General features: G+C 44.9%; 1 protein-coding gene across 3 annotated transcripts in view; it reads right to left on the bottom strand.

The window, feature by feature from the left end:
- The window catches only part of GUF1 (GTP binding elongation factor GUF1), a 270588-nt gene that overhangs the window by 69169 nt on the left and 175028 nt on the right, over positions 1 to 26391 (bottom strand). For all 3 annotated transcript variants that reach the window (XM_086962692.1, XM_086962693.1, XM_086962694.1), the window contains exons 13-15: positions 20419 to 20562; positions 7954 to 8087; positions 7677 to 7778 (exon numbers count right to left, since the gene is read on the bottom strand). In XM_086962692.1, coding sequence (XP_086818818.1) covers positions 7677 to 7778; positions 7954 to 8087; positions 20419 to 20562 — 380 coding nt within the window. The remainder of the gene's footprint in view (positions 1 to 7676; positions 7779 to 7953; positions 8088 to 20418; positions 20563 to 26391) is intronic.

Genomic DNA, 26391 nt, shown 5'->3' with positions numbered 1-26391 from the left:
AGTTGGCGATGTGGGGGCATTAACAAGCGCTCAAGCTTGTTGCAGAGCTCCCTCTGATTGATTGCTGTGCAGCGCACCAGATCAGTGCCTCTCTCAGATGCAGGAATCAGCTTGAACTGCTGAACTGATGGAAGCGTAGCAACCCTGCAGCAGAACATTGCTTTCGCACCCTGGCTGGGTGTTAAAATCACTGGCCCTACTACGGTGGTCGCCTGCAGTCCTCTGTCCGCCCTGGTCTCTACATTGGGTGACCAGCTCTCTATTTGGGAGAATAACACCTCTACAGTAATACTTGGCCATATAACATAAATTATGAAGCAATGCAAGCTCTTGGTTGAGCAGCCCAAGAAGACCCCTTGATAAGAGGATTCCCACTCTGACACTGATGAGCCTACCAACACTGTGACTACGTCCGAGGGCTCAGCAGACATGACTGCCATAATGATGGAGATCAGAGCGAGTTTCGTCCCATCAATGCCCGCTTTGATGCCCTTACTACCCAACTAGATAGTATGGACAGTCAACAAATCAGGCTTGATAATGCGGAAAAATGAATTGATAACCTTGAAGATGGCCTTATTCCCGAATCGAAGCGAATTGCGAAGATAGAAAGTATTCTTAAAACAGTCGCCGTGAAGAATGATGATTTGGAGGGGCGATCCCTAAGAAATAATATCTGCATTCATGGCACTGGGGAAACCAAAAATATGGGCCGCTCAGACGTCTTTGTGGAATCTCTCCTGACCCGAACTGTTTGACCGTTCCAGCTTCTCGTCAACATTTACTGTGGAGCATTTGCTGTCTCTTGGCCCCCATCCCACTTTGGGTACTACACTGAGACCACTGATAGCCCGTCCTTTGAATTACAAAGACAGAGACACTATTCTCTGCCTTGCTAGTGAGAAAGGTACCATACATCATCATTGAGCCATGCTCTCATTCTTCCCAGGTTTTACACCCATGGTGCCAGAAGCCTGCCACAATTTCTCAGATGCCAAGAACGCGCTGTGCTAGAGTGGCCTCGGGTACACCATACTTTACCTGGAGCGACTCTGCATCGGAGTCAATGGGATGCCCTGCTTCTTTGAGTCCCCGGGTGAAGTGGTGAATTTCTACAAACAACATAAAGCTGCTTCGCCAGACTCCTGGCGGGACACTCCTGATCGTGCAAACTCCCCATCCCAGCTCAACTCTGCTGATGACGATTAACATTGCTGCTGGTCATTATAACCTGCTGCTGTGTTTGATCTCGACTCGGCCAATCCTGGGACATGAATATATATTTGCTTGATGACGGCTCATAAAACACAAAGGTCAATTCTTAGATATGTTTGTATGGTTTTTCGCTTGCTGTGTGATGCTTGTTGACATTGCAACATTTAGGCATCACCGGACTGAAGACTCTGAGGCGTTGCCTCCCCAATGGTATACACCGACCTGTTATAGTTGGGGTTGTTTCTTTTTTTGTTTTTGGTATCAGGGATTTGCTGGATAGTTCTATGTCTAGTGTTGGGGAGGGGAATTGTGTATTTTTGAAATGTTCAACTGTAGTTTATCTTCAATCATACCAGATGCCTGTAAAGGGGGATTGAGGGGGGTAGATACCCCCTTTATATCCTCATTTTCACATACTCAACATGATATGGCATCAAGATAGTATTTCTTCAAGAAACTCACCTTCTTCCCAGTAACCCTCAATCGTTTGCAAGCATGTGTGGCCCCCCCACCAGTACTTCCCCAGTTATAGCTCTTATTTACTGGGGTATGTATCCTTATCCATCTGTCTGTCCCTTTTACGTTTCATAACTGCAGAGAAGACCCAGATGGGCACTATAAATTACTCACCAGTTCCCTAGCGGTTAAGCATACCCTATTGGTCAACATATATGCCCCAAACATAGATTTTCAATTTTTTTTCACATTGTATACTCAGAAATGGGGCACGAAGAGGCCAAATTAGTGGCCACTGGCGGCTAATGCAATCTAGTTCTTGACCCAGCTGCAGACTCCACCAGCTCGCTCCAAGTATGTAAATCAAAAGGCTGGGTGGTACTCCGCCAGATCATTGACACCTACAGTCTCACAGACATTTGGCATACGCGGCACCCCACTAATAAAGACTATTCATTTCATTCTTCTCCTCATAGAGTATGGACAAGGCTAGACTACTGGCTCGTATCGGGCAATGCTTCACTGTGGACTACTGATGTTACACACCTACCCTGCACTTTATCGGACCACTGCCCAGTAATCTTACATTTATGCATCCCTAGCAAACTCATTCTATTCCCCCCTGGCACTTCCCAAGTGAAGCTTTTAATGACCAGATCTTCTGCTCCGAATTACAGGAATCCATAGTCCAATACTTCACTTTAAATACAGGCATAGAGTCGTCTCAGGTTTCCCTTTGGGAAGCCTTCAAGAACTATATACGTGGAATTAGCATTGCTTCGCACATTGGTGTGCTTCGAGACATCCAAGCTAACTTGACAGAGATCGAATCAGCACTGCACAATATTGGTCTGGCAAACTCTCGGTCTGATGTACATGTACATCGACCTTACTATCCGAATTACAGGACCTTGCTGAGAGAGAGGTAAAATTCATAGGTAGCTATGCCCTACCATCAGCAACTATTGGCTCACAATCGATTCTCTCCTATCTACGACGGATTTTGTGCTCAAGCCTGACCCCAATATGGTGTTACTGGGAAACACTCATGGTCTTCCCAAATCATTCATCAGATTTATTTCAATAGTCATTTTTCTGGCTAAACGGGAAATCGCTAAACATTAGGGCAGCAAGCAATCCCCTACTGACAAAGCCTGGCTTAAAACAATGTCCTGTTACGATACACTTTCCATTGACTATGCATAATTACAACAACTTACGTCTAGAACCAGGGATATCTAGCAACCTCTTCGCACATACCTTCTCTTGTAGGAGACATGTACTTCTGATTAGGAGCCCTGCTACATGCGTAACATATCACAACCTGCATATCAGTGAACACCTCTTAGTGGATCAATTCCCCATACTTTACAGTATTATATCATGCATGCTAACGATGCTTAACTTTCACTTTTTCCCCCGCTCGCTCTTTTTAGATGCCTTCCCCTCTCTTCAGCCAGGTTATTATAATATCACAGATATAATTTCCCACTATTGTTTTTATGATTGAACAATGCTATAATCCTTATCCTATGAATAAGTTGACCTACAATAACTTTTGCAATAAGTTTCTGTTTCTACGCTTTTTCTGCGAAAAATCAAATAAAGCATTAAAAAAAATTGCCTGCAAAACTGGACTGTAGTATTAGAGTCTCAGTCAACCCAGTAAGAATTTGGAAGGACGCCTATGTTACAAGCAATTATGCTATGGTAGTTTACCATGACTTCAGAGTTGTCCCATTTTGAATCAACCAAGATAACAACACTGAAAGAATGGGGGCATGGGTGAGTGTTATTCAGCCATTTCTCACATTTTGCCTCACACCACAGAACAGTTGTTAGGCGTTTTGAGTGTATGACATGATGAGTGATGGCATAATACTGCTTTAAATGTGCTTCTGCATCAAGACTGGAGACCAAAAGAGACACCAGCTCCCACAGATAATCACTGAAAACCAACCTTCCAGAATGCAGCAAGCAATGAGCCTGGAGGCAACTCAGATGCCGATCCCCATCCTGGCTGTACTTTCTTCACCGTATTGCAGAAGTGAAGCAGAAACACTACTGTGGTCTTCTTCAGAATCCATGACCCAACATTCATCTTCCACTTTGTGACAACGCTAGAGAAGCTTCTATAGCTGCACCAAAGCCACCAGTGAGATGGGCTGGTAAATCTTCCACCTGCAACTCCCAGAAGTGATTCAGTGGTTCCCACAAGCCATCCTTTTTCAACTCAGTCTGTGTGAGCCCATGCTCGTTTGCAAAGTTTAATTGTTGGGAATAGAACAGTTCTCAAACTGCCGGGAAACAAGACAGACATGCCTCCATCTGAATCTCCAAGACATTATTAAAAAGCTCAGAATGCTCTTTAACACTACTAATAGTTTGCACACTATTGAGGAACTCCAAACCTTGTTGCTAGGTGTGCTGTCACCACGGTCTGACCCCACCAATTTGAAAACATTTGAGTTCAACTCTTATCTCCCCTTTAAAACTAAATCTGATGGCAAACCGTTTTCTGAAGACATTATATATATATATATCCTACTTGAGTCGCAAGTAGGTAGTTATAGATAAGACAGTTTCCATAGGAAAAGTATTTATTGTTTTGCCAATAACTTTGGCGCCGTTTAATGAATCCTTGCAAAATTTTTGAAAATAGTCATCTACACACTCCAGATGCTGTGTTGAAAGTTTCGGGGTGATCCGTCAAGCGGGGCTGAGAAAAAGGGCTGGTCTCAAAACACATTTTCCCCATGCAATTGTCCTATAGGGATTTTGAACATGACTACAGGCCGAACCACTGGACGGAATTACACCGAATTTGGCAGAAAGGTAGCTCTTGATTCAGATTGAGTGATTTTTTGTTATCTGATGTTCAATAGTTTTTGAGCTATTAAATGGAAATAACATTTGTATATCTAGGGACGCAAACCCTCCCGATCTCATGCAGAGGAATCGTTGGCAGCCATTTGGGACTTAAACACAGCCGAGTCCCCCCAAAATAAAAAGGGGCAGGGTAAGAATTCCCTGACCCCTTAACCAGGGCAAAAACCCCCTTTAAAAAAAAAAAGAATAATTTTACTGCAAAATCGAGTCATTCGGAAATTTGTGGCAAAAAATAATTGAAAAAATAAAGCGTGGTCTCCCGCTTTTGATTTCAGTTTAGCCCTGGGGTGGGCCAGGTCCCTGGGGCAAATTAGTATATTAAAATAAGGAGGGGGCAGGCTCCATTGGATGTTTTTGAGCCTTGTGGACCACCACCCGGGCCTTTTTTTTTTTTTTTGAAGGAGGGGGGCACACAGGCACCCCTCCTGGGGCTTTTAATATGCCCCGGGCACAACCACTTCCCAAGGAATAAATTAATAAAGAAGACTGGTGGCCTTGTGAACCTAGGGGACCACCACCTCCTAGGGTCTGCTCCTATCTCCTGAGGAGCCCACCATGAGGAGATAGCTGTTTGCTTTTGCTTGGTTTAAGTTGTGACATTTCCCACCAAGTGAGAACAAACATTAACTCCTCTCCTAGCACACAGTGCATACCAAGCTGCTTCCGCTTGCTGGGAGCGGAGTTTTCATCGGTTTCCCTGCCCGCTGGCATGCAGGCAGGGAAACAGAAGAAAGATTGCTCTTGCATACAGGGAACTGCATATTTAGCAGTTCAATCAATCAATCAATCAATCATCGTATTTATATAGCGCACTACTTACCCAGAGGGTCTCAAGGCGCAGGGGGGGGGGGGGGGTGATCTGCTACTGCTCGAACAACGAGGTCTTGAGTTGCTTCCTGAAGGCGAGGTGGTCCTGGGTCAGGCGGAGGTGGGTGGGGAGGGAGTTCCATGTCTTGGCGGCGAGGTAGGAGAAGGACCGTCCCCCTGTGGTGGCTCTGCTGATGCGGGGGACGGCGGCGAGGGCGTGGCTGGTCGAACGAAGCTGGCGTTTGGGAGCGTAGAAGTTGAGGCGGCTGTTGAGGTATCCTGGGCCTTGGCTGTGTAGGGCTTTGTGTGCGTGGGTGAGGAGACGGAAGGTGATTCTCTTGTTGACCGGGAGCCAATGCAGATCTCTCAGGTGTCCGGAGATGTGGCTGCGACAGGGGATGTCCAGGATGAGTCGTGCTGAGGCGTTCTGGATCCGCTGGAGTCTCTTCTGGAGTTTGGCGGTGGTTCCGGCGTAGAGGGTGTTGCTGTAGTCCAGACAGCTGGTGACGAGGGCCTGGGTGACCGTCTTCCTGGTCTCGGTGGGGATCCACCGGAAGATCTTACGTAGCATGCGCAGGATATTGAAGCACGACGAGGAGACGGCGTTGACTTGTCTGGTCATGGAGAGGGAGGAGTCCAGGATGAAGCCCAGGTTGCGTGCGTGGTCTGTTGGTTTGGGTGCGCTGCCTAGGGCGGGGGGCCACCAGGAGTCGTCCCAGGCGGAGGGTGAGGATCCCAGGATGAGGACTTCCGTCTTGTCCGAGTTCATTTTCAGGCTGTTCTTCATCCATTCGGCTACCTCTTTCATCCCTTCGTGAAGGTTGGCTCTGGCGGTGGCGGGGTCGTTGGTAAGGGAGAGGATCAGCTGGGTGTCGTCGGCGTAGGAGATGATGTTGAGGTTGTGCTGGCGTGCGATGTCTGCGAGGGGGCTCATGTAGATTCTGTGAGGGAGCTCATGTAGATCACTACAGTTCACTGATTGCAGGAGCAATGCCAACTCCTCCAGGAGAAGCGAGCCGGCGGGGACTGCTGGGGCATTAAGGCTCCCCATCGGTCCCCATCAAAGCACACTGGGTGCTTTGGGTGGGGCCAGTACAACCAGGTAGTCGTGGCTGTGCCCCAAGGGATGGCGTCCTCGCGGCCAGAAACCGGCTAGAGAGAGAGGGGCTGCACCTCCCCCCGTATTATTTTTTTTCAATGGACCCCGAGGAGGTGGTGAGGCCCGGGGCCAAAAAAAGCCCAGGAGAGGGGACTGCACACCATCCCAGTATTATTTTTTTTAATGGACCCTGAGGAGATGCAGGGAGGTCCACACGGCCCCCATGCTTATTTTTTTATTTAGCCCCAGGGAGGTGGCAGTCCCCAGGACATAGTAAAGCCCCACGAGGATGATCCGCAAGCCCTCCCTCCTTTAACAACATAATACCCGGGGAGGCCAGGTCCTTCGGCCAACCCCCACCACACATGGGCAAACACCATTGCATGGTGTGGGTGCATATAGTTAGAAAATATAATTTAAAAAAACCATAGAAATTCAGTTAAAAGAACCAAAGGTTACATGGACGTTATTGTTAGATTCACAGTTTACTCACACAAAACCACAGAAATTCAGCAGTTCTAGGTATGGTTATCTCAAATAACTATAACTCGTGCCCCAAGGTAACTATAACTCACACCCTCACCGCACACTGCTAATTAACCCAGATATTACATATTACATCACTCATGACATCTTGTATAAGATAATTGTCCCTCAAAGAACAATTCCAAGGTTTTGTGTAAATCAGAAGCTTATGCATACCAGGGTACTGACAGTCATCAGTTGATCATACTGGTGGCTTGCGCTTTGTTTACAATTTAAAGTTTTAAAGTGCCAGTATATGGGGATCAGAGCCAACTCAGCTCCAGATTGCTGTTAGGCCATGCGAGACAGCAGCAACCATCATTGAATGGATAACTTTGCTGCAGCTAGCAGTTCCAGGAGGAGATGGTGACCCTTGTGTCTCCGGTCTGTCACGTTGGGCCAGTCAACATCTCATATAATACTCAGCATCCACATCCCCTTTCTCTGTATGGACAAATCATTTGATGGAATGTAGTGAATTAATAATGTTTTTTTTATCCCATAGTCTGACCCTTATCGTCATGGAAGAGTAGATGTAGGTGTGCTAGCAGAGACAGGAGGAGGTGTAACAGACTAGAGGCTATACGGCAGACTTCAAATATAGAAGACCATAGGTTCTTTGTCATATGCTGCTGTCTCTCCACTGCAATTTCATTCTCATTATAGTCTGTGTTGACATACTCACTTATGCACAATTGTAGTAAGCTCCTCCACTGAGCGGCCGTTTAGGAGAATATCCATTTTAACCAGTTCAGCTGGCTCATATCCAGCCTCTTCATAATCAAAGCTGGAATGAAAAAGAAGGGGTTGAGTCAGGAAAATAGATGCACCACCACTGCTCGAAAAGGAGTTTAATAAAGATTTACATTTGTAACCAGTTTTGCCTCCAGCTGTGCAATTTTGGAGGAAGAAGATATTGAAATGTATACACATGGTGATCATTTGCTACTGGAAAATTTTACCTGGCATAGCCGGAAGATAGAGATTTCAAACTGTCATAAAAATCCACCACAATTTCGTTCAATGGAAACAGATACTTCAGCATAACTCTGTGATCATCAATGTAAACCATGGTCTTCTGGACAGCCCTTCGGCCCTAAGAACAAATATTGCAAAATGGCAATTTATTTAAAAGTAATTCTTACTACAACAGTTAGAAAATTAAATGAGCTAAAATCCAAACATGTTAGTCGTGTTATCTCAATTATTAAATGCTGGGCCACTGAAATTATTCATTTCTGTGACCGTTATGAATAATCTGTAGTAAGTATGGCACATGAACCGTTAGTTTAAGCATTCTTAAGATTTCAGCCAAAGTTGGGTTTTTATATTTCTAGAAAAAAATTATTAATTGCTACAAATTACCATGGATGGGAAAATCAAATGCAGCACTCTACACTGTGAAGAGTTCACCTGCACACATTCTACATGACGTCTTCAGATAGCTGCACATTCTCAAACAACAAATCCACAGCTAATGTATTATCATGTCAAACAGCAACCCTGAAGTACAGTGGTAACCTCCAGAAAGACAACTTATTCCCGATCTATGACAACCTTTTGAGGGCTTTGATCTGGGAAATATTATTGTAATCATTTTAGGGCTATACTTGTTTACCCATAGTAATATTTATATATATCCCCACACGTGTGAACGCCAACAAATCGCCGCTCTCAGCAGCACGGGTGCAGAGCTCGCGGAGACGGTTCGCAATACTATTTCAAACACCGATGTCACAGGACACAGAAAGCTGTGCACTCGGGCTCAATGCAGAGCATGCTCCAGGAATCAAGAAGCTAACACAGGTTTTCTGGCCACCTGGCCTTCGTCAGTGTTAGTTACTGTGGTAAATGTTTCCTATGTCTTTCCCTTCTCTTCCACTTCATCAGAATGTCCTGTGACATCATAGAATGTTTGAGTGCCTTTCTGTGGCTAGATTGTCAGTTAGTCATCGAAGGCTGAGCAGCTGGTAGCTCGCTCCTGGTGGGGTTTTCTTCCTTATCTCTTATCTTCTACTAACCTGCCACCTATCTACATGTCAATAAAGTCTTGTCTTCATCTACACCTGGACTACGGATCATTATTTATGTACCACAGTTACCACAAAATTCATCACCTTTAAATAACAAGTTATTTCATTCGCTTATCTAAAACCATTAAAAAGAACTTGAAGGGGCTCGCTTACACACGCATTTGTGGCGGCCATCTTAGCCTAGCTAATGTTGGTATATTCTGCTGTGTGAACAATTAATTTTTATGATTCATTACATAAAGGGGGCTTGCCATCTCAGAATTCTCAAGAAATTATTTCTTGCTCTTAATGATATATTTCCTACAGGGTAACCCTATACAAATCGACCATTTAATTTACGTGCCGACGTTTCTGGTGTGATTAGTTCCCGTAGCAAACATATATTCTTGGCCATTGTGATGTCAATCAACAACCGCACCACTAAATAGCACCCTTAATGAAAAGACGGACCCTGAGAATGTATGTGCTTATTCAAGCACATAACAAAATCACATAGCAGACAGTCACTTTTTACATTATAAATGCGACCTCTTAGTGTGGCACTCAGATGGCTTATTGCCCACTATCAAGAGGGTAGTGTTTGGAAATTACAAAACTGGTAATATTCTCAACTCCCCAAATTAATTACCACTGTCCTATGATTTTGGGAGGCCACTTAACAGTTTCCATAAGTCATATACCCCTCAATGAGCAAATCATTTCCCACAACTTTTATCCCACAAATGACCAAAGCTCTTCCTCGCTGTTAAGTCCCCAGGGGGTACGGGTTCTTAGCTCAATGATATACCTGGCTTCCAACTGTTGCATGTAAACACTACCATATCCGACCTCTATCGAACAGAGAGCCTTATATTTTTGTAAACCACAGGGAGTTTTCACTGAAACTTTCAACTTCCCCCAGTGTTCCAGCCTATTGCCCGTTACCTGTTGTCCTTACTGTTCTATTTAAGAAGAAAGTCAATAACCACATCACAGACACGCAACAAAGTGGTTTCAAACCATCACAAAAATGTGTGCAACAGAAAAGAAGAAAAAAATGTGAGAAAAGGCCAGAAAGCACCTCATGTACGCAAACACAAGGAGCTGCTGGATGGTACTCGCCAGTATGCCCCAAATGTTCATGCAGGGTTTTAGGAACACAGAGTAGACATTTGAGATAGCATGTAATCTGAAGTTTCAAAACTGTAGAAAGAAAAATCATTGTTTGCATGTGAGATGGTGCTAACTTAGGTACATTTTCTAAGCACTAAAATGAGGTGAAAGTCTGTCTTGCCGCTGGACACAAAAACTGCTGATCAGCACAGGGATTAGCATAAGCATAAAGTAATGGCTAGATGGATATTATTTAAAATATTGAGCGCTTTAGGCTTCGCTTAAATGATGTAACCTCATGATCAAAGCAATGTGAGAGCATATACAAGGTAAATAATACAAACTTCTAAAGAATTTTTTTTTAAAGTTGGATGGGTAAATGCTGGAGCAAATGTCTTTTGAGCTCATACTGTTATGAGCCCCAATATAGGCCTAGGTAGCTACATAACCTTTTACCTATATTCGCCCTACCTTGCTCTACATTACGGTTTTGGCACTGACCTTTCACCTAGTTATGTGCTGAATAAATGTCGATCCATCTGTTCTCCTAAACTATCCTCATTTATTATGCATAAGGATTCCTAGTATCATATCTTAATCCCCTGCACAGGACGTACACAGCAGGATTACCATCTGTATAATAACTCTGTACAAAAGTCACCACTAACATCATCCTTGGACAACAGGTCCACTATACATAATGGCAAGCCATTTCATATCTAGGTAGAACCCCTGAGGGTATTTTGTGGGTATAAAAGAACCTTATCTTTGCTGGGGAACCTGAAGACAAGCTTGCACGCTGACACTAGACGCTGAGGTCTAAACCTGCTAAAGCTTCAGCACACAGTGGTCTGACATCCCTTGCGGGGTGCCCAACTCAAAGCCAAGATGGGGTCTCCCATCAGGGGACCCAGTAATTCTTAGTGGCAGAGAGCTACTGCTAGCTGAGGCGTGTTAGTGTCTGAATGCTACTGGTGTTGTGTAATTTTAAAATCGTCGCTTTTAAAAAAAAAAATCAATTGCAACTTAAAATCGTCTCTTGTTAAAAAATTCAATCGCACTTCCAGCATTTCTCACCTGTTCTGTCCTCCCTAGCCCAGGTCCGACGCGGCTAGTGCAGATTGTGCGGAGGGCTTCCTGGGAGCAGATACTCACTTCCGGTTGGGCAGCGCTCTAGTCTCTGAGCCTCCACCACTATTTAGCTGACACCTCATGTCCACGCGCAGCGGACGAGCACAGCGGGCGTGCCAAGGGCAAGCCTATCTGTGCCCGTCCACGACCAGGGGCCAGTACCCCTGGCAATTTTTACAATTTCCAGAATACACATTATAGATATAACGCTCAGACACTGCGGAACCTAAGGATGGCATCTGGCTCTAAGTGTCTGCACGCGATGTGCCCTGCTTTCAACCTCTCAAATTGCCATCATTGTAATTTTAAATTCAACCCTCTTTTAAATGAGGCTCAGGCAACCATCACTCCTTTAAAAAAAATTATTTTAAATTGTCGCTCCCTTCTCAAGCATTCAGCCAAACTTATGCTCCTTTTAGACAAGCTCAAACCTGACGCCCTGGTTGCAAGATGAGGCCGATCCAGCCATTACCCAGATTCTACAACTGGGGTACTTATTACACAGAGCTGATCGTAAGACCGGAAGAGGCGGGGGTTTAGCGATAATTTGTAAAGATCATTTCTGCTGTTGCCCAGCAACTGAGGAGTTACCTGATTGTGAAAGTATGAATTTTGCGCTAGAAATATCATCTACGGTCACCTTCTCTGTCCTGTTACTCTATCGGCCCCCAGGACCGATGGGTCAGTTTCTCAATAGTCTGCCGACCCTTGTTGCCGAATTAGCATTAACTCCTGCAAACTTTACAGTTCTCGGAGATCTTAATATTCACTTAGATGACCCCCTTGACCATCAGGCAATAGACCTTCTGTCCAATCTCTCTGCTCTTCAAATTGCACAGAAGGGTTTTGCCCCCACTCATAATAAGGGTCACCTTCTTGATGCTTTGTTCAGCAATGATCCAAAGCTCTACGTAGGCACTCCAATTCATCTCCCTTGGACGGACCACTCACTTTTTCCTTTGGAATGGGAAACCACAGTTTCCCCTTGTGTGCAGAGCTTGGCCCCACAGCTGGAAAGGAAATGGTCTAATCTTTCTGTTAGCCAGTGGTCCACTTTACTAACTGCCACCATTCCCACTTCTGTTCTTGATCCTGAAAAGGCCAACACTAAGTTTAATTCCTGGATAAATAACTCTCTAGACTCCCTTCTTCCAAAGAAACTTTCATATAATAAATCTAAACAAAGAGCAGCAAATTGGTTCACACCCAAACTAAGGGAACTTAAACAAACATGTATGAAACTAGAAAGGAGCTGGAGACAGCTCCCAGAAGTTGGCAGGAGACATGCCTATAGAGATGCTATCAGGAACTATAAGGCAGAAATCAAAACCGCGCAATCTGCATTCTATGAGTGCAGGATTAGTGCAACTGCCAATTCACCCAAGGAGATTTTTCGGATCGCAAAATCCCTTATCAGTATTCCACAAAAAAAAAACCCTATAGATGCCCAAGCTCGCTGTGACAATCAGGCTGAATATTTCCATCAAAAAATTCAGCTTATATCCCACTCCTTCACTCCTTCTCAGGACAATTTCGCTACTGTGTGCACTGAGAGTACCCATTCTAATCCACAGTACTCCTTAACGGAATTTCCCCTGCTCAATGAGGTACTACTGAACACTCTAATGCAAGAGTAACTTCTGGCTCTCCCACCGATCCAACCCCTCCGCGCTACCTCACGCTAGTCACGGAGGTTATCCGGCCAGTGATCCTTAACGTTCTTCATGCCTCATCTCAGGAAAGGTGCCACTGACGTGGAAATGTGCCCAAGTTAGAGCATTACCGAAGCAACCCAACTCGGACACTTCCAACATGGCCAACTATCGCCCCATCTCCCTTCTTCCCTGGCTGGGTAAGCTGCTTGAGAGACATGTCAATACTACTTTGGTTCATTACTTGGAGTTCAACAACCTTCTCCATGACTCCCAGGCAGGTTTTCGTCGCAAGCTTGGGAGAGAAACAGTCCTCCTGGCAGTGACAGAAGAAGCTCGGACGCTCTTAGATCAGGGCGGCACAGCAGCAATTATATTGCTGGATCTCAGTGCCGCTTTTGACACTGTGGATCATAACATCTTGCTCACCCGACTGAAGCATCTTGGTGTGACATTTTTAGCTATCACCTGGTTCCAATCCTTTCTGAAATACAGTTTTTTCAGGTCTCGGAGGGTGCCACTTCATCTAACATACGGCCTCTTAGCTGTAGGGTTCCACAGGGCTCTTCCCTGAGCCCCAGCCTTTTTAACGCCTATTTGGAGCCATTGGCTGGGATAGTGCTTCCTTTCGGTATCGAAATTATCACCTACGCAGATGACACCCAACTGGTGGTGGCACTAAACCACCCTGAGGGGTCTTCTAGCACTTTGGGCATCTGCCTAGAAGCGGTAGCTGAATGGATGGCACTATCCCATCTCAAGCTAAACGGGGACAAGACAGAACTGATGTTCCTGGGTAAGTCCCCTTCACCTAGCCTGGCTCTGTTGTGGCCTCCCTGCCTCGGCATCATGCCGGCCTGTAAAGATCAGATAGAGAGTTTGGGCATGTAGTTGGATAGTGCTCTCTGTTTCAACTACCAAGCCACCAAACTCTCCGCTACCTGTTTCAGCTTGATGAGACTGTTAAGGAAAATGTTGCCTTTACTCCCCTTTTAAGCCCGAAGGATCATTTCCTATCCCGCTTAGATTACAGGAATGCTCTGTATCTGGGTGTGCCACTGGCCACCATTAAAAAACTACAGGTAACTCAGAACTGTGCGGCCCGCCTACTCCTGGAGCTTCCCCGGATGCAGTCAGCGTTATCTGCTTTGCAGAAGCTCCACTGGCTGCCAGTTCAGTCCAGAATTCGATTCAAGGGTATGTGCTTAGCTCACAGAGCCATATGGAAATCAGGACCCGCAATGATTCACTCTCTTGTCATCCCCTATCATCCTTCTAGAAACCTACGTACTAGTACGGCCTTCCTGGCTACTACAAGGAAAGTACGATGAGCCAGATGGGGTGAACGTTCATTCTCCTGGAATGCCTCCATTTTCTGGAACTCCTTGCCTCTCACTCTACGCAGTGAACCTAATCTACAGATCTTCCGTAGACTCCTGAAAACCTTTCTCTTCCACTAATCATGTATGGTCTTGCTATGTTCTCCGCTCACCCGGTCCGAGCGCTACGAGGCCTCAGGGTAGAAGTGCGCTATACAAAACCAATTTTCATTTCTTTTAATTTCAGGTAATATGGTTGGCTCTTTCATATGGCATTCTTATCTTTACACCCACATACATGCTAGGTACACTTAGATACATTTAGGAAGGGTTTGCATTTTAGGAGTGCACTCGATTACTGCCATGTATCAATATGGCTGCATACATTTACTGTTTTAGCGCCATGGTAAAATTCTACCTTTTATTTACTCTGTTGATGCTTGTAATCTTATATATCTGTTTCTATCTAATGATTGTTGCAGCAAACAAGTTTTACACTAGAATAACGCTGGTTCAATAAATGCTCATTAAAAACGTCCCCATCGTTTATTCTGTATATCTCTCTCTGAGACTAAATGAGCACAATTGATTAAGTGAAAAGTATTGCGCTGTTTCCACGATACCTGAAGGATTAAGGGTTGTCATGTTCGAAAGTTGCCAGAAACTATTCGCTCCTTGGTAAGGTTAGGGGCTTATGGTGGCACTGTGAGCTAGCTGGTCTAAAACCTAACATATCCTTTGGGGGTCCGGCTGATAGGGTTTCGAAAGAGTTTCGTCCTTGGAACACGGCGACCGGGAACACACGGAGGAGGGATACCGAGCCACAGTTCGTTATAACGACAAAGAAATTGAACCATAGTCCAGCTGTAATTTTAATGCGGATCCCCTCCCGGTACAGTCAGACACTCACACGTGTCTAGTCTTTAATTGGTACTAACGAGCCTCATTGGGCTACAAACGTTTTCGGAGCAGCCCTACTTACAACACAATACCCAGAACTAGGGTTCTCTGGACGAGAAAGATTTTGAACTCCCGTCAACATACACACAGGATCCTGACTACACTCACGTTTTGCATCGACCCGTAGATGCCTGGGTCTATCTACCAGCCCTGAAGAGTCGTGTTGACTCCAATTTTGAACACAACGAAACATGTGTCGGCTGAATGTGGATCCAATAAAACACCTTTTGAGAAACAATAAGAACATAAAGATCTGCTGTTGTTTGCTACCTTATTGTCACTACTGTTTTGCTTGTTGTACACTGCTTTTTGGTTGCGAGAGCATTGCTTCTTATATCCTTTGGGGGTGTCTGGAATCAGTCTGGACATTAATCCCTTAGTTTATGCTGCCTAAACGCGCAGATCTTATGTATTATTAGGAACTACATGACAATACCTCCTGACAGCTATCTCGTGTTCCAGATTTAAGGCACACATAAAAAGGTCCTGAAGGACAGGGAGAATTCAAACTTATTCAGCTAAAGAGGAGAACACAGTGAGGATTTGCTACTCAATATTCATTCAACCTTTACCACTAGCTGTGAACACAGCTATCATGGCTGACCCTTGCCCTATCAAACTCAGCAGGAACCACATATTGGTTGAAAGAATCAGTCCAATGATATGTTTAAATCATGGCTGACACTCAAGAGCTTCTGCCACAGCACAGAGCTTCCACACTTTGCGGTGATGTGAGCACAGCACATGCACTCATGCCAGTCTTTGTACCCAAGTTGGCCGATAAGCTCATGTGCCCATTTAGTTCTGTGTACAAATAAAAAGTATTGTTGTGATGCAGTCGTTAAGTAGATGTGATCCTGAAGTGCTGGTGGGTGCACCCATCTTCACACATGCAATCAGCACCCCACAAATCAAATTCATCACCAGAGGAATGATTTTGAACATGATTAGAGGTCCTACAGATAGCGGACAAAAATCTATTATTAGCAAGTTATTGGAATGGGAGGTCAGCATTCACTTCCCTGGGTTCCATTGACAGCTTGCTTCACCAAAGTGTGCTTTAAGTGAGTAGCTGTAACACTTCACCATCACAAATAAAATCTGGAATGCGCATGTTCTCCTTTGACTGTATTTGCAGTTTATATTAAATCGTTGTTGAAGCACTACAAGAAAATAAGACCCAAAAACTGCAACCAGCATAATTTTGCATGACCAACCCGCATAATCGGAGAATAAGCCCTACGTCAAGTTCTGTGATTTTCAATAGCTTGTTCATTTATTTCATTGCCCCTATTGAAAGGTGGTGCTTCTTCTGCAATAGTTTTGTTTGTTATGGCAGGTAATGTGAATAGAATTTAACTCTGTACTCTGGTGAATAGAGAGATTAATTTGTTAGGTCTTGCCTAAGACACAGTATGTTATTTCTCTTTTGAAACATAGTTGTTTAATAGTGGTCTTAAGGTTTGCCTATTGCTTATTATTGGTCAGCTGCAATAGGCTTGCTTCCCCTTTGTGTGTATTTGCAGCTCCTCTCCCCCCGAAACATGGCCAGTTTGTGTCCTTCCATTGCTCATTTTCAAGGTACTGCTTTTTGTGTTTAAGCACTGTATGAGAATGATTTTTTTTTCAGCTGTCTCCCTTATGTTGCTATCGCCCTCACTCACTCCATTGCGTGTTGCTTGACCCTATTTGCCCCTTCTTCCTTCTGCTGTCTATGTTGCTTGCTCCGTCCAGCCTCCCTCCTTCAGTTGTCCTGGTTGTCTACCCCATCAGCCCTTCCTCCTCCATTTTCCATTAACCTTGGCCCAACCAGCCCTCCCTCCATCTGTCGTCTGTGATGCTTGCAACATGACCCCCCACTCCTTCCATTGTCCATGTTGCTTGCCCAGACCCGCCCTCCTTCCAGTTGTTTATGTTGTATATGCCCAGTAGCCCTCCATCTTTCCATTGTCTGATGTCTGACCAGACCAGCCATTTGTCCTTCTGTTGTCTTTGACGCCTGCAACCAGACCCGCCCTCTTCCCCCTTCCGTTGTAGGTGTTTCTTGCCCCTATTGCTTGCCCCAAATGCCCTAACTCCTTCCGTTGCCTGTATTCTTGCCCCCTCACCTATCCTACCTCCCTTTGCTGGCCGTGTTTATCCTCCATCCATTGTCCGTGTTGCACCCTGCACCTGCCATAAACCTCTCCGTCTGCTAAGCTCAAGAATCTTGGTTTTATCACTGATGACAAACGTTCCTTGATGCCACAGGTGTTTAAGGTTACTGCTGTCTGTTCTTCAGCCCTTACATGTCTGCAAAAGATCCTCTGGCTAATCCCCTTAGAGGCGCAGGCACTGGTCATTTACCAGACTGGATTATGGCAATGTGCTGTACCTGGGAGCTGACAAGACGCCACCAGACCATTCAGAATGCGGCTCTCTGGTTACTTTTTCGGCTACCTAGACATGCCCGTCTCCCCTATGTTCCAGGAACTGCACTGGCTTCGTACATCAAGGACTGGTGACTCCTTATATGCCTTCACGTTTGCTGAGATCTGCTAGTCACTAGTCTTTCACCACGCCTAGGTTTCGCTTAACCTGGATTAAGGAACGTCCCTTTGCCTATCTTGGCACAAAGCTGTGGAACTCTCTCCCAGCCACACATAGGAATTGTAACTCTTTATTTGCGTTCCGTAAAAAAGCTGATATTTGGCTTTCGTAGCCATTTGTTGGGGTTATCATTATCGGCGTCTATCCTGCACCACTAAACGCCTTTATATACCCCAATACAGCTGTATGTTGGAGGTCCGCATCCCAATGGGCGCGTAAAGATAGCAGTGGTGGTGCTTATGAAGATATATAGACTTAGGCCTCATAGTGGCTAAGCGATTGCTTACAATATCGCCCGATCCCCCAGTAGCCAAGGCCTGGTGTCGCTCCCTTCTGTGCTGGGTGCAGGCGGAGAGTGTTGCACTCCACCGCAAGGACGCGATTTGGCTACGTAAGCAGCCATTAGCACCAGCTTGGGATCTAATATTGCTGGATTTTCAGAGGGCAGAGCAAGATCCAGATATTACTGACGCGGCAACAAGCGAGGATGAACACATAACACCACAAATGGCGCCCCATTAGGCCCACTAGGACGCAAACACAGCGCGCCTGGCTGCTGATAACCCCAGACACTTGAAAACTGCACATCAGATGCACAGACAACGGCGCGTACAACTGCTTCTTATTATGTAGATAGGTTGGCTGATCCAATGCCTGGGCAGATATGAACCTTAATTTGTGTGGATGTGATGGGCGAAGAGTATGGTCACCCAGTACAATTGTATACTATAAATGACGGCAGATATTTTCTTTTTGTCTTCCTCTATATCGTCCCCCTCCCCTCTTCCTCGTACGCTCTTGGTGTGCTCATGGGCCAGACCATCGCCTGAACATGCATTAGAATGGCAAACTAGCGACGGCATTGAGTGTGTATAATGTTGAAACATACACTGTAATATGCAATGATCTTTTTTGATGGGGGATGCATAATATGTATATGGGCTACTATGTTATGTTAAAAAAATCTTTAAGAAATAATAATGAACAAATTTAAACAAAAAAATAAGTCTGAAAAATAAAAATAATAAACAAAACAAGTATATGTGTTCACAAAACCTAAAAGCGGTGCATAAACACCGCTTGCTGGTTTTGTAAACACATAAATAAAGGGCATTGTCATTTACATTGCCAATGGCTCAAACACTCGCAAATGCGAAACCTTTAGCAATCTGGCACCTGCGCTTTAGCTTAAGATGTACAAAGCTAAAGCGCTGGTGCTGCCATTGTAAAATAAAACAGAAAAAGAAAGCATGCGGCCGCATTCAGCCAGCATGTAACAAAATAAAAGAGCGGCCTCCATAATTCTTGCCGAGGCATGACGCGCTGGATAAATGATAAAAATAAATTATTGTTGAGGGAGAGCGTGTCCTGCCTATTTTCCAGGCAGAGTAAACCTATTTAAGAAAATTGTGCTATGGGGCTGTAATTAAAGCCTACCGAGTAACAACACGTGTAACAGGGGGTGTCCTCGAGAAGAGAAAAGGCTGTACGAAGGAGGAACTACTAAGCCTATTGACCAATAAGAAGCCACCATTTACAAAGGACAGGGACAGCAGCTAATTAAAAAGATGGCAGAAAGTGGGCGGAGCGTCATGCCTTATCCTGAATACTGCAAAAACAACAGTTGATGGACAGCATGCAGAACAATGTCATACATTCACCCCAGTACAGAGACCATGCCATTTCAGTTTGAACCCAGACATATGCAAATTAGTTTTGACCCTGTGTCAAATGGGAACCGTCCAGCCCGAACTGCCAGGCCAGGTCCTCCTTGGACTGGAAACAAGCATCCTAGGACTGGTTTTGGGTTCGCAACCCTCATCAGCCAGGATACTGTGACTCCCAGTGGCATGGAAAGCATGGGACCCATGCCTGGGCATACCCATCCCACTTGGCGTGACAAATGTAAAAACAACAGTTGATGGACAGAATGCAGAACAAGGTCTTACATTCAGCCCGGTACAGAGATCTGGACCCAAATCCATTGCTTTTTGCTCCACATGCCATTCCAGTTTGAACCCAGTCATATGCAAATCAGTCTTGACCCTGTGCCCAGTGGGCACCGTCCAGTTCGAACTGCCAGGCCAGGTCCTCTCTGGACTGGAAACAAGCATCCTAGGACCGGTTTCGTGTTTTCAACCCTCATCAGCCAGGATAGCTTGACTTCCAGTAGCATGGAGAGCACGGGATCCACGTCTGGGCATACCCGTCCCACAGGGTCAAGACTGATTTGCATATGGCTTGGTCTAAACTGGGGTGGCATAGTGAGAAAAAGAAAGATGGATTTAGCCCATATCTCTTGACTCGGGGTGAATGTTTGATTCATTCAGCATTCCGTCCATCATTTGTTTGCGTAGAACTTATCCTGAATACAGCATGTCTCGCAGAGACAGGCAAGCACAACCTAGGCGAGACCAAAAAAAGCAATAAGATAAGGACACCGCTTGCCACATCATAGTACTTTTTCACACACCCTCAGCTGTCTGTGTTATACCACTCTCCTCCTGTCCATAACTGTGGATGTCATTAAGCTGTAAAACAGCAAAATAAAGGAGCAGATACAGTGCTACTCTAATTACAATTTAATACTATCGGACTGAGAAATAACATACCTTATTCGCTATGCATTAAAGATACAAATGGCCACAAACCTGGCAGAGATTCATTATCTTTCCAATATGTTCATCAGGTGTGATGATGGTTCCGAGAACCATTGGTTCCAAGTACTCTGACACTTGCGATTTGTCCGGAAACTCCATCGGATTAACAATTGTAATCACTTCATTTCTGTAGTCCTGTCAGAGGAAAATAAAGGGTACATTCTAATTGTATATTTAGGCAAAAGCCAAATATTCAGACTCTGACATTTGATGCACAATTAATTTTCCACATTGCAATAGACCATTTTTCTTTAAGTATCTTTTCTGAAGGCCATGGCCATGAAACCAAACTAACAGAGGCACAGGGAAAAAGGAACCAAACTGATGCCAAAATGAATGATCATAGATATGGATAAGAGATTAATTATGGGACAGCATTATCTCAAGTAAGCTCTAGGAGTCTCCTTACTCTCCTTATAGGCCCTGCAAGGGACTGGGAGACCACCACTGGGTTATCTGGAAGAAGTCTGCATGACCACATTGAGACTGGCGAGTGATACATCGATATGCGATTTATTTTTTCAGGGTTAAGTTAGAGTTTATAGTAATTGAGTCAAAAGTGTTTAAGGTGGGAGGTTTAGCTCTCCAAAATGGGTAATTTGAAGCAAGGTGCAGAAAAAGTCGTTTTAATTGACACTACATTTCAGCAGCCTCTAATCTATAACATTCTATTGGATCTTACTACATTCCATGCAGACTGCTAAAACACAGGTCATAACACACATACCCCTCTGTTATAACAAAATACAGGCATTGCATTATAATGTTAAAGCTCCTCTCCAACACCCTCCTTGATGATGAACCTTTTTTTAATGTTAGCAGCAGTTTGCGCTGAGGCATTCACACAAAAAACTATCCATGCCCACAGGTTAAAGACTAAAGGCACCCATGGTTCGGGGATTCCTTCACAATTGGAGGATATGGCCATCACGATGGCGGAACCGATGTGAGCAGTGCCTACTTCATCATGCCAGAACATAATTCTGGCCCGAAGCATGGATCAGAGGCCTACCTGCCCCTGGTGGAGGGCCCTATAACGAGAAACTTCAGATGTGAAAAAGGAGGATACAACTGAAAGTCCGCAGTCCACTGCAAGGACTGATGTGCCGATGATGGTAGCACCCACAAGTTAGAAGGAACTGGATTGCAGTGAGACACAGGTCCTGTTTTCCAGGCAACCCAGTCAGGTGTGGCTTGCACTGCATTACTGGAGAATGGAAGGAACAGTTCAGCCCCGTGGGCAGTGCTGGGAGAGGCAACAGAGGCACCTGCAAGCCTCACAACAGAATCAGCGAGGAAGCAACCAGTCCGATAACAAGTAGGATGGTGCTGGATGTGCGCCCAGGAGGCCCTGCACTGCTGAGACAGTGATGGGGCAATGGTGAAGACATGAGTGTTATGTTATGTTATATGGAAATTCATGTAAGCGCACGTTCACCTACAGGTCTCTTGGCGCTGATGAGCTTGAGCAGAAGAAGAGAAGGAGAGCAGATAGAGGATCAGTTAGTTATAGGCCAGGGAGAATAGCCAGGTTTTTAGAGATTTCCTAAACCGCATGTAGTCAGCCTTCAGCCTAATGGGCAGTGAATTCCAGAACTTCGGGGCCAGATAGGAAAACCGGGTCCCTCCAATGCGTTTCCGTCTAAATCTGGGCACCATCCATAAATTCAGGTGTCTCGATCTCAGATTACGTTGAGGCAAGTGCTTACTGATGCACGATAGGATGAAACTAGGACTGGTTTCTCGAGTGGCTTTAAAAAGGATACAGCCAATCTTAAACATCACGCGCTGCTCCATTTTAAGCCAGTGGAGGTCTTTAAGTAGCAGGGTAATGTGACATCTTCTGTCCTTAAGAAGGATGATTCTAGAAGCTTGATTCTGAATCATCTGGAGACGATGTCTCAGATATAATGGGATGCCAAGGTAGAGGGCATTTCCATAATCTAATTTAGAAAGGATAAGGGCAATCACAATTTGAATACTGGCCTCTTCACTTAAAAAAGCGTCTGATCTTGCGCAGTTTACGAAGTTGGACAAAATAGGCCGAAGTAACTGCGCTAACTGGGCGCTTATAGAGAGGTCAGAGTCAATGTGGAGACCCAGCCTCTTAATTACTGGTTTGGAGATAGGAGCCGCCCCTAACTCAGGTGGGAAATAGGAAGGAGTCCAATGAGTAATTTTATTGCTCGGGATGATTATCTAAGTTTTTCCAGAGTTGAGATTTAGTTGATTCTTATCCATCCAAGTTTTTACATACAACATAGAGCTCCTAACAAAATATTTGCATTCAATGGATTGGACCGGAGTGGACTTGGATTGAACGTGCCCACTCTGGCCAGTGCCATGCCGCCCCTCCTTTTCTTTTCTTGGGGATTTTTATTCTTCCCAGTAATTTTGATGAGCTACCATGGATAAATGGGTGCAGAGGACTAAATGCACCCCCTGCTTTCTTACCGATGTCTTCCCCCACATACTTTCCACCCATGTTGACACAAAGGGATCAACTTTCATGGCAGGCTCTGGGGCCATACCAGAGACTAACTGTGATAGTGGAAAGAGTAGGTTTGAAAAGCCTAAAGTGGTGCTGGGCCCAAGACTCACAAAACAACTACATAAAAGAAGGGCCCAGCTTATTGTGCTGTCCTCGGAGGAGAGGGTCATATGGGACATGATACACAGAAAGGCAACACAGCTGGGAAGAAAGAAAGTCAATGCAGTATGAGAATACTGTCTCCCCAACAACACATGAGACAATCTGACTGATTTCTTGTAACAAGTAACTCCCCCGTCAGCTAATGAGACAGAGAAGTGCATCCTGACTTCAGATTTAGAGGAAAGGGAAGGAAGTAAGAAGATACTGGCAGTAAGGCTTTATATAAATAGAAATTCAAGGCCAAGCATAAGAAATTGGAGTACTAGTTGAAGGCAGCGAAAATCCACCTTACATAATTATCACATTCCTTGTCTGGGTGAACCACTAAATAAACTTGCACGTAACCATCTGGTAGCTTGACACAAAGCTGTCAGACCTAACAGGGAGGCAATGTGTAAATTATTTTTGCAACACTCAAAGAGTAACAGTAAATCCCTCACCAATTTAGAAAAATAGAGAATATTTTAGTAAATAAAACAGACACCATAATGACAAAAATCCAATAAGCAGGACCGGAGATATGACTTTTTAAAGTTTGAAATAAAAATAGTGTCTAATAATATAAAAGTGTAAACTGAGGGTATCTGGTCACCCTAGACTTGGTCAGAGATAAAAGTTAAGGCTTTTATCTCTGACAGAGCAAGAGCTGGATACAGGAACCAGATTCCGGTGGAAAGTTCACGTTCTGACTTAGAAACATATATGGAGAAAACGTGGTCATCTTCCCTTTGTCGACAGGACAAGCTGCAAGGTGAATCCGAAGTGGGGCTTGACAACGGTGGGTTGCTGAAGAATTGGGTTGCGGTACAATCGCTGATGAAGATGGGAAAGCTCTGAGCTGATGAAGTCAGACGTCTGTGTCAAGGAAGGCCTTGATGTCGATCGAATACTGCTCAGTGTTGGTCCTGTTGAAGCCCTGTACGTTCGTACTTCAAAACGTTTTCTGATCTCCTTCGGTAGAGCAAACCAGAAGGTTATGAAAGACTGGCGATTCAATGCGGACGGCTGCAGCTTCAACGGCGAACCCGGTCTCATCCGGTTCTCCAGGCAAAAAGTTGGTAAAACGTTTTTAATTCCCACTAATTCAGTTTGGGAAAAGGAGTAGTACATTTTAACAACAGCTAAGGGCTCAGGCCTTGAGGGACACCACTTGGGAGTTAGGACTCACTCCAACAGAGGCTAGCAGCAGGGTCCATGGCAGTTGCAGTTAGAAATGATCTGCAGCGCAGTTGCAGTGAGAGAGGCCTCTGGAATATTGATATATCCATATAGCTAAAGCAGGAAGTAAGCCAACTGACCCTTGAAGTCACACATGGGGTCCTTGTTTCAAGGCAAGTATGTCCAGTCTTCCTTCGGGTTCCTCAGACAGCAGGGCATTCCTTTTTCTGATTCTTCACGGGTCCAAGAGAGTTCTGAGGAGAGGTCTGTGGCATCCACTTTTATTCACAGTGCTTGCCTGGGGGTGAAGCTCAAGAGTTTGTCCACTCTGCACACCTATAAGTCAGTTCCTCCTCTTCCACTGGGTTTGCAGCCAGACTGACTAGAGAGACAAAATGGAGCAGGCCTTGGTATACATCTGCCAGTGAGAAGGTGGGCCTCCTTTGAAGCACATGAAGGGTCGGTCTGGGCATAGCCCCCAAGTCATCCTATCAAGAGAGGAGCTCCCTCCCCACACCCAGAGCCCTTTGTTCACTATCTGGAAGCAATACACATATCACAACAGGAAAGCAGTCAAGTGTCAGCTGGGCACTGACAGCAAAGCCTTTTGGTTTTAGTCAGAAAAATTACAACTTTATAAATAGTAATAAAAAAAAAAAATCAGACTTAACTCTTAAGTTGGATTTTAAATTGCTATTAAAATGAGTCCTTGAACCATATTCCTGGATATTCCCAAACTAAATTTAGCACTTATTAAATGTAGTAGTGTAAACTAATGTTAACCAATGGGAATGCTCGTCTTGCAACAGTAAAATAAGACTATGGAGGATTTCCACTACCACAAGTGCATAACAATAATATATATGTCCTACTTTTGAATACCATGCACCCTGCCCTTTGGACTTTTAAGACGTTCTGTAAGGGTGGCTTAAAGGTATTACAAAGGAAGGTTTAGGCAGTACAAAAGATTTATTTGAACAGGTCGAAATGGCAGTTTAAACTGTGCACCCATCTGCAGTAGCTAGCCCGTAGATGTTTTGCAGTTCAGCAGTAGGGGGTGGCACAATAAGCGCTGAAGCCCACGGGTAGCATTTAATTTACAGGCCCTCTGCACAAGGTAGTGCCATATACTAGGGACATACAAGTGCATTAAATGTGCCAATCAGGTGTGAACCAATGTTACCATGTTTAACAGGGAAAACACAAGCACTTTACCCCTAGCTCGCAGGGGTAAGGCGCATAGAGTTCTACAGCAAACTAAAATAGGGTTCAGTAAAGAAGCATATGGTTCTGGGTGCTGGATGATGCTCAATGAAGGGCAAATATCCATCAGGATAAAAAGCATCTCATCTCAAACCTGAGGAAAATGGGAAACAGCCTTTACAAGTTAGACTTTACCACACAGGTAAGTACCATGCAGGTAAGTATTTTTAACCTTTGCAGCATCGATGGTACTGTATCATGCAGGTAAGTATTGTATTTTAAAAACAATATATACATTTTTAATAGAATACAGGAGTAAAGGTGCAGGTAAAGAGAGGTAAGGGTAATCTAGGGTTTGGGGGTGGATAGAGGTAAAGGAAGTTAAGGGTAATTTTAGGGTTTAAAGTGGGTAGGGGTGAAGGGAGGTAAGGGTGGTTTTAGGATATGGGGTGGGCATAGCTAATGGGTGTAAAGAGAAATATTAGGGGTTGGGGTGTGTGTAATGGCAAAGGGAGTTTGGGGTTCAAGAAAAGTTAGGCATAAGAAAAGTTTTTTGGGGGGGCAGTTCTGTTCCACAAAATATAAAATATATGTACATGTGATCAAGACCCTTCGGGGCTAAAACGCGTAATGGCTGCTGTATGGTAACCATCAATCAATCAATCAAAAAGCATTTGTAGAGCGCGCTACTCACCCGTGAGGGTCTCAAGGCGCTGAATGGGGGGGTGCTGCTACTGTTCGAGAGCCAGGTCTTGCTGCTGCTACTGCTCGAAGAGCCAGGTCTTGAGGTGTTTCCTGATGGTGAGATGATCCTGGGTCGTTCGTAGGTGTGGGGAGGGAGTTCCATGTTTTGGCTGCTAGGTAGGAGAATGATCTTCCTCCGGTGGTGGTTCTGCGAATCCGTGGGATGGTGGCGAGGGCGAGGCTGGAGGAGCGGTGTTGGCGGGTGG

The sequence above is a fragment of the Lissotriton vulgaris genome, chromosome 3_1, assembly GCF_964263255.1.
Source record: "Lissotriton vulgaris chromosome 3_1, aLisVul1.2, whole genome shotgun sequence".
In the NCBI taxonomy this organism is placed as follows: Eukaryota; Metazoa; Chordata; class Amphibia; order Caudata; family Salamandridae; genus Lissotriton; species Lissotriton vulgaris.
This window is presented reverse-complemented; position numbering and strand designations above follow the sequence as displayed.